At 40.0% G+C, this 13,724-nt stretch overlaps 1 protein-coding gene across 6 annotated transcripts in view; it reads left to right on the top strand.

Annotated features, from left to right (window-relative positions):
* Positions 1-583, top strand: part of STK31 (serine/threonine kinase 31) — a 123,129-nt gene extending 122,546 nt beyond the window's left edge. For 4 of the 6 annotated variants that reach the window (XM_025378917.1, XM_025378915.1, XM_025378919.1 and 1 more), the window contains exon 24: positions 202-579. In XM_025378917.1, coding sequence (XP_025234702.1) covers positions 202-432 — 231 coding nt within the window. In that variant the 3' untranslated portion in view covers positions 433-579. Of the gene's footprint in view, positions 1-201 lie in introns of all 6 variants that reach the window. The other 2 variants (XM_025378916.1, XM_025378921.1) reach the window with 2 other exon arrangements.
* The last annotated feature ends 13,141 nt before the right edge of the window (positions 584-13,724 follow it).

The following is a 13,724-nucleotide window of genomic DNA, read 5'->3' as shown; positions in this document are numbered from 1 at the left end:
AGTGGACCTACCTGTGCAGTTCAAACTTGTGTTGTTTAAGGGTCAACTATAGTTGAACTTGGTAAGAATCTTTAAAAATCTAAATAGAAAAACTTGATTTTTGCCTTGTATCACTGACCAAGAGTATTTGTGAATTGTCCTCCTTCATTACAGATTTGTCCTTTTGTTCCTTTGTTTTGTAACACCTGTTTTTCCTTACAGGATGATAAAGTCAAATCCCTCCTCTGTAGCTTGATATATTATAGAAGTTCAATGACTGCTGAACAAGTTTTAAATGCTGAATGTTTCTTGATACCAAAGGAGAAATCAGTTCCAAACCCAGAAAAAGATACTGAATATACCCCATATAAAAAGGAAGAAGAAATAAAGATGGAGAACTTGGATAAATGTATGGAGAAGACAAGAAATGGTGAAGCCAACTTTGATTGTTAAATTATTATTCTGTTATTGTTGCAGATGTTCTTTTTAAAAATTTGTTTAGTTTGGTTAATACACAGAAATACCTAGAAATGTTCTGGGACTAGTTGGGTTGTATCTTTAGTATTCAGGTTGTGAAAAATAAAGATGTTTGGCTATGCACGAAGTAGTTCTTATGCTTTGAACTGTAGTTGGAGTTTGATATGGTTTGGCTGTGTCCCCACCAAAATTTCATTTTGAATTGTAGTTCCCATAATCCCCACGTGTTGTGAGAGGGACCTGGTGGGAGGTAATTGAATCATGGGGGCAGGTTTTTCCCATACTGTTCTCATGGTAGTGAGCAAGTCTCATGAGATCTGATGGTTTTATAAAGGGGAGTTGCCCTACACAACCTTTTTGCCTGCTACCATGTAAGACATGCCATTACTCTTCCTTCACCTTCCGCCACATTTGTGAGGCCTCCCCAGCCATGTGAGCAATGTGAGTCCCTTAAACCTTTTCCCTTTATAAATTATCCAGTCTCACGTATGTCTATTAGCAGCATGAGAACAGACTAATAAAGTAAGTTGGTGTCATGAGTGGGGTGCTGCTGTAAAGATACCAGAAAATGTGGAAGCGACTTTGGAACTGGGTAACAGGCAGAGGTTGGAACAGTTTGGAGGGCTCAGAAGAGGATAGGAAGATGTGGGAAAGTTTGGAACGTCCTAGAGACTTGTTGAATGGCTTTGACCAAAATGCTGACAGTGATATGGCCAATGAAGTCCAGGTTGAGGTGGTCTCAGATGCAGATAAGGAACTTTTTGGGAACTGGAATAAAGGTGACTCGTGATATTTTAGCAAAGAGACTGGGAGCATTTTTCCCTTAGAGATTTATGCAATTTTGAACTTGAGAGAGATGATTTAGGGCATCTGGTGGAAGAAATTTCTAAGTAGCAAAGCATTCAAGATGTGACCCGGGTGTTGTTAAAAGCATTCGGTCTTATGTATTCACAAAGATATGGTTTGGAGTTGGAACTTATGTTTAAGAGCAGAGCATAAAAGTTCAGAAAATTTGCAGCCTGATGATGCTATAGAAAAGAATAACCTATTTTCTGAGGAGAAATTCAAGCCAGCTGTAGAAATTTGCATAAGTAATGAGGGGCCAAATGTTAATCACTAAGTGAATGGGGAAAATGTCTCCAGGGCATATCAGAGACCTTTGTGGCAGGCTCTCCTATCACAGGCCCAGAGGCCTAGGGGGAAAAAATGGTTTCATGGGCTGGGCCCAGGGTCCCCATGCTGTATGCAGCTTAGAGACTTGGTGCACTGCATCCCAGCTGCTCCAGCTGTGGCTAAAAGGGTCCACGGTACAGTTCGGCCCATGGCTTCAGAGGGTGCAAGCTCCAAGCCTTAGCAACTTCCAACTTCCACGTGGCATTGAGCCTGCAGGTGCACAGAAGTCAAGAATGGAGGTTTGGGAACCTCCACCTACATTTCAGGGGATCTTTGGAACCCCCTGGATGTGCAGGCAGAAGTTTTCTGCAGAGGTGGGACCTTCATGGAGAACCCCTCCTAGGGCAGTGTGGAAGGAAAATGTGGAGTTGAAGCACCCACACAAAGTTCATACTAGGGCACTGCCTAGTGGAACTGTGAGGAGAAGGCCATGGTCCTCCAGACCCCAGAATGGTAGATCCACCGACAGCTTGCACTTTGCACCTGGAAAAGCTGCAGACAACACCAGCTTGTCAAAGCAGTTGGGGGCGGGGGGTGGTGCTGTACCCTGCGAAGCCACAGGGGCAGAGCTGCCCAAGGCCATGGGAACCCGACTCTTGCATCAGTGTGACCTGCATATGAGTCAACGGAGGTCATTTTGAAGCTTTAAGATTTGGCTGCCTTGTTGGCTTTCGAACTTGCATGGGGCGCTGGATTTCAAACTTGCATGTAGTCCCTTTGTTTTGGCCAATTTCTCCCATTTGGAACAGGTGTATTTACCCAATGCCTGTACCCCCATTGTATCTAGGAAGTAACTAACTTGTTTTTGATTTTACAGGCTCATAGGCAGAGGGACTTGCCTTGTCTCAGATGAGACTTTGGACTCTGGACTTTTGAGTTAATGCTGAAATGAGTTAAGATTTTGGGGGACTGTCAAGAAGGCATGATTGGTTTTGAAATGTGAGGACATAAGATTTGGGAAGGGCCAGGGATGGAATTATATGGTTTGGCTGTGTCCTCACTCAAATCTCACCTTGAATTGTTATAATCCCCATGTGTCAAGGGTGGGCCCAGGTGCAGATCATTGAATCATGGGGACAGTTTCCCCCATACCGTTCTTGTGATAGTGAATAAGTCTCATGAGAGCTGATGGTTTCATAAATGGGAGTTCCCCTGCACAAGACCTCTTGCCTGCCACCATGTAAGACATCCTTTGCTCTTCCTTTGTCTTCTGCCATGATTGTGAGGCCTCCCCAGCCATGTGGAACTGTGAGTCCATTTTAACCTCTTTCCTTTATAAATTACCCAGTCTCAGGTATGTCTTTATCAGCAGCATGAGAACAGACTGATATACAGTTATTAAAGAAGGATATTCTGATTCTAATTATCTTTTGAAATTGAGTGATTAGAATGTGATACTTGTGACAGGAAAGGATATTACATTGCTTGACAAGTCCTATTCGGATTTTCAGTATATTGGCTAGCTGGAGATGAAGGCTTATGCTTTTATTCAATAAATAATAGTTGTCATCTGCTTTGTATCCAGTTTTGGAAGTATAAAGATAGATAAAACTGGTCCTTACACTTACGAAGATTACCATCTATTGAGAAATCCAGAGATACAAACATTATAGTACAACGTGGAATATCCAGTGACAGCTCTGGACTTGATGAGATTATACAGGAGTATTCTTCCTATGAAGGAGGGTTGTCAAGGAAATCTTTCTGGAGAAGGTAGTATCTTGGTTAAATCTTAGAGGATGAGTTGAAATGGTAAAGAGAGTAGCAGGAATATCTTTTTCTTTTTTCTTTTTTAGAGACAGGGGCTTGCTTTGTCACTCAGGCTTGAGTGCAGTGGTGAAATCATGACTCACTGTAACCCTGAACTCCTGGGCTCAAGCGATCTTTTCACCTCAGCCTCCCGAGTAGAAGGATTACAGGCACAAGAGTATCTTAATAGCAGAGAAAACATCACGAAAGCACTGAAGAGAGAAACAGTTTGTTAAGTAGTATGAAGTAAAAGGCAGGGAATAGGTAGATGAGGGCTTCATATGAAATTATAAAATGCTTATACCTAATTATTTTATAGAAAATGTGGAGTTATTGAAGAATTATAAGCGGATTTAGCTCGCTCAAAATCCATCTTCTACCTATCATCAGGATAGTAGGTAGGGACACTAGTTAGACTGCAATTATAATAAAGTAGGAGAGATGATTAAAGCAAGATCTAGAGAAACAGAATTAGAGATGAAACCTGTAGGACAAACTTACAAAATAATTGGGAGGCAAAATCAGTAGGACTTCTTAATTGGAGTATATGTAGACTTAAGTGGTATGGCAGTTTTTTTGGTTGCCTATTCAATATCCAGTCTTCCTTAGTTATAGATCCCTACTATTATTTGGACTGTCAGTGTACTCAGCAAGAGTATATTTGCCATTTTCCCTGTAATGAGGCCTTTTGACTAAGTTCTTGCAAATAAGGCTCCTAAAAAGGAGCTGACGAGGCTGGGAGATGTTCCCTTTGCCTTCACTCCTTTCCTACTACCCTGAAGCTAACACGATGGCTAGAATTGGAGGAGCTCCCTTGGATCATGAGGTGATTTTGAGGATGCAAGTCATGAGCTAGGTTGAAGGAACAGCAAGTTAGAAGAAGCTGGTCATCATTCTGGAGCCTCTGTACTAGCCTTGAGATTTTATGTTGAGAGAATAAACACAAAATGTGGTTCCTGTATCAGCAGCTTCAGTATCACCTGGGAAATTGTTAGAGATGCAAATTTTTGGCTCCATTGCAGACCTGCTAAGTAAGAATCTCAGGGTGAGGGGTGGAGCCAACAATCTGTGTTTTAATAAGCCCTTTAAGTCATTCTGATGAATACTAAAGGGAAATATTGCCACATATTCAAGTCTTTGCAGCCTTTCAGCTAAAGTAGAATTTAATTTCTACTTTATTTCCAATTTGACTCAGTAGTAAAACACAGCAGTAGATTTAAAGCAAACCTAGATAATTAACGGGAACAAGGATAAACTTTTTTTAAACATTCACTATTTTAAATAAAGTATTAGAGCTGGATTTTCTAAGTGTTTTCTGAAGAATAGCTTTTGGGGATTCTCAGCACAAAAATGAATTCTGTGATTTGTTGTTTGTGAAATGAATGCTAAGTTGGAGATTTGATGCAGAAGTTATACCAGTAAGAAAACATGACAGTCAAATAGATGTGAGCTAAGCACACATCTATAACTGCCCTTGTTCATTCCTCCAAACTGCCCTTGTTCATTCCTGGACATAGGCTGAACTAACTTTGGGAGGAATTTAGTTTATAGTTTCCCTCTGAAACAAAGATGATAACCCCCCTCTCCAAAACAAACCCCTCCTTGCTTGGGGTCCAGACTGCCTTTGGAAAACTAACAGATGAGCCACAAGATGAGAAATTATGGCTTAGGAGTCATGAGGCCAGAGGCCACAAGGTTCCTAACCTCCCTAATTGCTCCTGTGGATAACATTACTACTGTAAAACCTAAGCTTGGTATTTGAGATATTTTTCAGATCCTGCATGCTGATGGATTTGCTGGTGCCACCAGACTGGTAAGCTAGCTCGTCTGGTCTTGTGGTCCCCCATCCAGGAACTGACTCAAGAGGACAGCTTAGACTCCCTATGATTTTATCCCCTACCCAACCAATTAGCATTTCTCATTCCATACCCCCCTGCTCAGCAAACTAAATAAATAACCCTAGCCTCTGAAATTTCAGGGAGGCTGATTAGAGTAATAATGAAACTTTTGACTCCCATTTAGCTGCTTCTATGTGTATTAAATTCTTTCTCTATTACAGTTTGTTTCCCTGTCTTGATAAGTCACCTCTATGTAGGCAATGGGCAAGAAGAACCTGTTGGGTGGTTACAGATTGATCATGCATGTTAGACAGTAAAGGTTCTAAAAAGTTCTATAGGAAAGAAACCTGATGGAGTTTTATTGAGCCCAGTGTTTGCCAAAATAGACAGTGATAACTCCCCTTTCCCCCACATAATACCTGGCAACTTCTCTCATATAAAACTAGTGTGAGGATCAGATTTTGTGGGATAATTTTTTTTTTATTTCATGTTTTAAAATGAAAATACTAATGAGTGGTGAAAAGAGACAAATTACATGTATCTGTGTGATGAAGTAAACATCTCTTGATCTCTACTAAAAAATACAAAAAAAACTAGCCGGGCGAGGTGGTGGGCGCCTGTAGTCCCAGCTACTCGGGAGGCTGAGGCAGGAGAATGGCGTAAAAACCCGGGAGGCGGAGCTTGCAATGAGCTGAGATCCGGCCACTGCACTCCAGCCTGGGCGACACAGCAAGACTCCGTCTCAAAAAAAAAAAAAAAAAAAAAAAAATCTCTTGAAATACGTGTATATATGCACAAAGCCAATGCAAAGGCAGACAAATGTGTTCACTGCCCTGTAGGCAGTCTTTGAGTAATGCAGCATGTAATATTCTATAATAAGAGCAATAACATATGTCACCAAAAGAAGAGGAAGAGAAAGGAAAGATGAGGTTGAGGAATAGACAGTTGACTCATTTTCGAGGAAGACAGTAGATATATGCTTGTTTGAAACTGGGAGAGGAGCATTTCAGGCCAAGAAAATTAAGGAAGTTCAGTGGGTGGATTTGAGAGAGGTAACATTAGCCACAAAAAAGAATAAAATACAACTAATCTGGGAGGTGAAAGGTGTCACTATGAGAATTCTAATACCCTGCTCAAGGAAATCAGAGATGACACAAACAAATGGAAAAACATTTCATGCTCATGGATAGGAAGAATCAATATTGTTAAAATGGCCATACTGCCCAAAGCAATACAGATTTAATGCTATTCCTGTCAAACTACCAATGACATTTTTCACAGAATTAGAAAAAGGTGTATATAGGCGCTGAGATTCCTTGGTTGTAAATAGGCTTAGTTTGCTGGCTTTCTCAAATGCTGGCTATGCTAGCTGTGGAGTTGCCATGTGGACAGACTCAGGACCTCTGGTTAGCCAAGCTGTTGCAGGCAGTGATGTTAGCTGTTGTTTTCTGCTTCCTGGGAGCAGTGTTATTCTGCCAAGAGTTGCTATAATGGCCTGAATGAGTTGGCCTCCAGCCAGGAGGTAGCACTTGGAAGAGAGCACCAGCTGCAGTAGTAGTATTGGGATTTTAGCTTGCCTTACATTGGCCAGGGGAAGTATTCTGGTTTCTCAGGTGATGGGTGAGGCCATGAAGCTCCCAAGAGTTTGTCTTTTGTGTTAACCCACCAGGGTGGGTAGAGAAATACCATCAGGTTGAGGCATGGTTAGGTGGGTCTGAGCTCAGACTCTCCTTGGGTGGGGTTTGTCACAGCCCTGTAGGGGATGGGAAGGTGGTTCTCAGACCAGTGGGGTTATGTTCCAGAAGGGAGTATGGCTGCCTCTGCTGTGCAGAAGAACTTGCCAAGGGATTGGGGATTAGCTGGTAGTGAAAGGCCTCACCCAACTCCCATGCAGTTGGCAAGGTCAGTCTCACTCCTACAGTGCCCTGCTAACAGCCCTGAGTTAGATCTAGTTAGATCCAGGCAGCCTGGGCACAGAACTCAGACCTGCCCCAGGTCATAATCTTCCCTGCTGAGAAAGCAAACACCGGTTTTGAGCCCTGCCCCTCCCCATCTACTGGTAATGCTGGGCACCCACACTCACGTTCACGTCTGCTGCAGTTTCCCTTCCCTCCCAGATTCAGTTCAAGGGGGTTTTTGCCCACTCAAAATTATCACAAAATTAAGTTGGGAGTTTCTTTCATCCTGTGACCTCTCCTTAATTCTGCTGGCTGCCTTCCCTACAGGTCCCTGTGAGATATAGTCAGGCATGTCTTCCTTGGGCTGTAGCTGAAGACTGGGAGTGCCCACAAGGCTCTTCCTGCTGCTGCTTCTATTTTTATTTTAATATCTATTGTGACTGGTGTGAGATGGTATCTCATTGTGGTTTTGATTTGCATTTCTCTAATGATTACTGATGTTGAAAATCCTCAATAAAATACTGGCAAACTGAATCCAGCAGCACATCGAAAAGCTTATCCACCACGATTAAGTTGGCTTCATCCCTGGGATGCAAGGCTGGTTCAACATACCTATATCAATACACGTAATTCATCACATAAACAGAACCAACGACAAAAACCACATGATTCTCTCAATAGATGCAGAAAAGGCCTTTGACAAAATTCAGCAGCCCTTCATGCTAAAAACTCTCAATAAACTAAGTATTGATGGAGCGTATCTCAAAATAATAAGAGCTATTTATGACAAACCTACAGCCAGTATCATACTGAATGGGCAAAAACTGGACTCATTCCCTTTGAAAACCGGCACAAGACAGGGAGGCCCTCTTTCACCATTCCTATACAAAATAGTGTTGGGAGATCTGGCCAGGGCAATCAGGCAAGAAAAAGAAATAAAGGGTATTCAATTAGGAAATGAGGAAGTCAAATTGTCCCTGTTTGCAGAGGACTGACTGCATATTTAGAAAACCCCATTGTCTCAGCCCAAAATCTCCTTCAGCTGATAAGCAACGTCAGCAAAGTCTCAGGATACAAAATCAATGTGCAAAAATCACAAGCATTCGTATACATCATTAACAGACAAACTGAGAGCTAAATCATGAGTGAACTCCCATTCACAATTGCTACAAAGAGAATAAAATACCTAGGAATCCAACTTACAAGGGATGTGAAGGACCTCTTCAAGGAGAACTACAAACCACTGCTCAGTGAAGTAAAAGAGGACACAAACAAATGGAAGAATATTCCATGCTCATGGATGGGAAGAATCAATATCATGAAAATGGCCGTACTACCCAAAGTAATCTATAGATTCAATGCCATCCCCATCAAGCTACCCATGACTTTCTTCACAGAATTGGAAAAAAACTAAAGTTCACATGGGACCAAAAAAGCCTGCATTGCCAAGACAGTCCTAAGCAAGAAGAACAAAGCTGGAGGCATCATGCTACCTGACTTCAAACTATACTATGAGGCTACAGTAACCAAAAGAGTATGGTACTGCTACCAAAACAGATATATAGATCAATGGAACAGAACAGAGGCCTCAGAAATAACACCACACATCTGCAACCATCTGTTCTTTGACAGACCTGACAAAAACAAGCAATTGGGAAAGGATTCCCTATTTAATAAATGGTGCTGGGAAAACTGGCTAGCCCTATGTAGAAAGCTGAAACTGGACCCTTTCCTTACACCTTATACAAAAAATTCAAGATGTTAAATGTTCGACCTAAAACCATAAAAACCCTAGAAGAAAAACCCTAGAAGAAAACCTAGGCAATACCATTCAGGACATAGGCATGGGCAAGGACTTCATGACTAAAACACCAAAAGCAATGGCAACAAAAGCCAAAATAGACAAATTGGATCTAATTAAACTAAAGAGCTTCTGCATGGCAAAAGAAACTATCATCAGAGTGAGCAGGCAACCTACAGAATGGGAGAAAATTTTTGCAATCTACTCGTCTGACTAGGGCTAATATCCAGAATCTACCAAGAACTCAAACAAATTTAGAAGAAAAAACCCCATCAAAAAGTGGACAAAGGATATGAACAGATACTTCTCAAAAGAAGACATCTATGCAATTGACAAACATATGAAAAAATGCTCATCGTCAGTGGTCATCAGAGAAATGAAAATCAAAACCATAATATGATACCATCTCATGCCAGTCAGAATGGCAATCATTAAAAAGTCAGGAAACAACAGACACTGGAGAGGATGTGGAGAAGTAGCAATGCTTTTACACTGTTGGTGGGATTCTAAATTAGTTCAACCATTGTGGAAGACAGTGTGGCTATTTCTGAAGGATCTAGAACTAGAATTACCATTTGACCCAGCAATCCTATTACTGGGTATATACCCAAAGGAATATAAATTATGCTACTATAAAGACACATGCACATGTATGTTTATTGCGGCACTGTTTACAATAGAAAAGACTTGGAACCAGCCCAAATGTCCATCAATGATAGACTGGATTAAGAAAATGTGGCACATACATACCATGGAATATTATGCAGCCATAGAAAAGGATGAATTCATGTCCTTTGCAGGGACATGGATGAAGCTGGAAACCATCATTCTGAGCAAACTATCACAAGGATAGAAAACCAAACACTGCATGTTCTCACTCATAGGTGGGAATTGAACAATGAGATCACTTGGACACAGAGTGGGGAATATCACACACTGGGGCCTGTTGCAGGTAGAGGGCTGTGAGAAGGATAGCATTAGGAGAAATGCCTAATGTAAATGATGGGTTGATGGGTGCAGCAAACCAACATGGCACATGTATACCTATGTATCAAACCTGCATGTTGTGCACATGTACCCTAGAACTTAAAGTATAATAATAAAAGAAACTAGAAAAATATGAGCAAACTAAACTCAAAAGTGAGCAGAAAGAAGAAAATAATAAGGATGAGAGAGGAAACACACGAAATACAAATAAAAATAGAGATGAATCTGTAAAATCAAAAGTTGGTTGTTTGAAAACGTCAGCAAAATTGGGAAAAGTTTAGCTAGACTAAGAAAAACAAAAAAAAGACAAAACCCTCCAATTATTAACATGACGAATGAAAGAAAAGGCTTATCTGTAAACCTTACTGATATATAAGGAATATTGATGTTCCAAGTAGGGGAGTATTGTGACTCTGAGTATATAGTCCCTGCCAAATCTCATATTGAATTGTAGTCTCCAATATTGGTGTGGTCTAGTGGGAGGTGATTGGATCATGGGGGTGGATTTCTTGTGCATGATACAGCACCATCCTCTTGGTGCTGTCCTTGTGATTATGAGTGAGCTGTCACCAGATCTGGTTGTTTAAAAGTGTGTAGCACCTCTCCCTGCTCCTTGCTCCTACCCCCACCCTGTGAGATGCTGGCTTTACTCTCTGCCTTCTGCCATGATTGAAAGCTCCCTGAGGCTCCCCCAGAAGCCAAGCAGATGCGAGCACCATGCTTCCTGTACAACCTCCAGAACTGCAAGCCAATTAAATATCTTTTCTTTATAAATTATCTAGTCTCAAGTTATTTCTTTATAGCAATGCAAGTACAGCCTAACGCACTTATTGAGCTAAGAAGAATTATGTGGGAATATTATGAACAATGGCATGCCAACAAAGTAGAGAACCTCGATGAAATGGATAAATTCCTAGAAAGGTTATATTCCTATAAAACTGATACAAGAAGTAGGAAATATAAATAGACCTGTAACATGGAAAGAGAGGGAATAAGTAATTAGAAAATTCTTACAAAGAAAAACACAGTCCAAGATGACTCCACGTTGAATTCTACCAGACGTAAATAAGAGCTACTATTCTTTCATGACCTCTTCTAAAAAACAGAAGAGGAGGAACACTTTCCAACTCATCCTATAAGGCCAGTATTACCCTGATACCAATGCTAGACAAATAGCAAGAAGAGGAAACTACAAATATGTCTTATGAATACAGGTGCAGAAATCCTTAACAGAATACTAGCAAACTGAATCTAGCAACATTTAAAAAGGAATATACACCTTGAACATGTAGCATTTATCTCAGGAATACAAGGCCAGTTTAATATTTGAAAACCAATCACTGTGTTTACACTGTGTTAATAGGATAAAGACAAAAACCTATGATAATAGATGCAGAGAAAGTACTTAACAAAATCCATTACCATGTTATGATGGAAACACTCAATATGAAAAATAGTAAGGAACCCACAGCTAACACTAAACAAACTAAAAATAGTCGAAGAATTCATAGCTAACTTTATACCTAATGGTAAAAAACTGGATGTGTGCCCCTAAGATAAAGAAAAAGACAAGAATGTCCACTCCTGCCATTTCTATTCAACATTGTGTTGTTTCTATCCAGGGCAATTAGACAAGAAAAAGGAATAAATGGCATCCAGATTCGAAAGGAAGAAGTAAAACTGTTCCTATTTGCAGGTGACATGATCTTGTATATAGAAAATCTTAATACACAAAAAACCTTTGGAACTAATACATTCAGCATGGTTGTAGTTTACAAAATCAGCATACAAAAGTTCATTTCTATAGAAATGCAACAATATGAAAGTGAACTAGAACAATATGAAAATGCATTTAAAAATTGGATTTATAATAGCATCAAAAGGGAAAAAGTGTATGTGTAAGTTTGGCAAAAGCAGTATAAGACTTGCACATTAAAACTACAAAACTGTTGAAATAAAGTAAAGAAAACCTAAATAAATTGAAAGAAATGTTAGTGGATTGGAAGATACGAAGATGGCAATACTCTTCAATTATCTAGAGATCCAGTGCAGTCTCTATAAAAATCTCTGCTTCTGTTTTTACAGAAATTGGCAAAGGTATCCAAAAATTCATGTGGAAACTGAACGTGTAACTCAGTAGCTTAGATTAAAAATGCATTTTGAAAGTTTTTTCCCCTTCCTTTCTAATCTCAGAATATAACCCTGTACTTTAAAATGTAGCATTGTACTTTAAAACTCTTCATTTCTCTCCCTTTTTCCACCAGGCACTCTGTGCACAGTGCTCACTTATCTAATTATGTGCTCACTTAGAAATTTCAGAGGCTAATTTTGAAACAAAGCAGGCATAGAGACACAGCTGTGGAATCCTCCCACTTAGTGGGAGTTATGAACAATTAGTCCACCGCCAACAGGCGAAGTCAAGATGATGCAGTCCGGACCTTCAGACAAACAATTACTTAAAATAGCCAAGATTCTCAAACCTGTATCCTCCTGCACCACCCCTGCATATTTTCCACACCAAGTTTTCCTTCTGAAACCCCCCAGCTCATCCCAAAAGGCTAATACGGTTCCTCTGAGGCTTGAGGTTGGCCATTCTCCCATCTGCTACGATGATCAATAAAAGCTACTTTCCTTTTACTACACCTTGCTTCTCCTGCTTTGACTTCTGAGCAGTGAGCAGCCAGACTTGAGTTGCTTACAGATGAACCTAGGATAGCCAGAACGATGTTGAAAAAGGATAACTAAGTAGGAGGAATAACACTTCTAATTTCAAAACTTACTGCAAAGCAAAGATAATTGAGACAGTGTAGTACTGGTATAAGGGTAGACATACAGATCCATGGAATAGGATTGAGAGTTTCTGTTTTCTGTTTACATATGTGTAAATAAACCCTTATATATATGGTTAGTTGATTTTTGACAAGGGTACCAGTACAATTCAATAAGGAAAAAAGTCTTTTCAACAAATAGTGTTGGGACAACTGCATATCAACATGTAAAAGAATGAAGTTGAAATCCCATCTCATAGCATAGGCAAAAACTAATTCAAAATGATTAGTAAACATAAATGTAAGGCTAATACTATGAAACTTTTAGAAGAATATATACAGTCATAAATCTTTGTGACCTTGGGCTAAACAAAGTTTTCTGGGAAATGATGGCCAAGGCACACAGAAGAAAAATCCATACAGACAAAAAGTAGCCTGGTAATTGGGGATGGAAGAGAGTAGAGGGAATAACTGCTAATGGGCATAGGATCTTTATTTTATTATTATTATTATTTTTGTGAGATAGGAATGTTCTCTAGTAATATAGTGGTGATCATTTCACAACCCTGAATAGACTAAAAGTCACTGAACTATTTATTTTTTTAAAGGGCAAATTTTATGGTAAGTGACTTAGATTTGAAAAAGCTGTTATAAAAGAAAAAATCATATGTATGCATTATTTCAATAAGTATTTGAGTGACTCCTGATTATCAGGCATCTATGTTGCTTCCTTATTTTCCATTAACCCCACTGTGTGTGACTCACCTGGAATCTTCTGATTTGTGATTTTCAAGCCTAAATCTACCTAAGAGTCACCTGATTATCTTATAAAAATGCAGCTCCCTATTCTCTATACCTAGAGATTCTGCCTCAGTACATGAGAGAAAGGACTTGGGAATCTATGTATTATAAGATCTCTGATGTAGCTAACCCATTTACACCAGAAGTTACAAATATTTTTTGTGAAAAATCAGACCTTGGCGATGACCTTGAGCCATAGCATGTCTGGAATTGGTTCCTTCCGGTGGGTTCTTGGTCTCGCTGACTTCAAGAA

The sequence above is a fragment of the Theropithecus gelada genome, chromosome 3 (genome assembly GCF_003255815.1).
Source record: "Theropithecus gelada isolate Dixy chromosome 3, Tgel_1.0, whole genome shotgun sequence".
Lineage (NCBI taxonomy): Eukaryota > Metazoa > Chordata > Mammalia > Primates > Cercopithecidae > Theropithecus > Theropithecus gelada.
The sequence above is the reverse complement of the archived record's forward strand: the minus strand, read 5'-3'. Positions and strand labels throughout refer to the sequence as shown.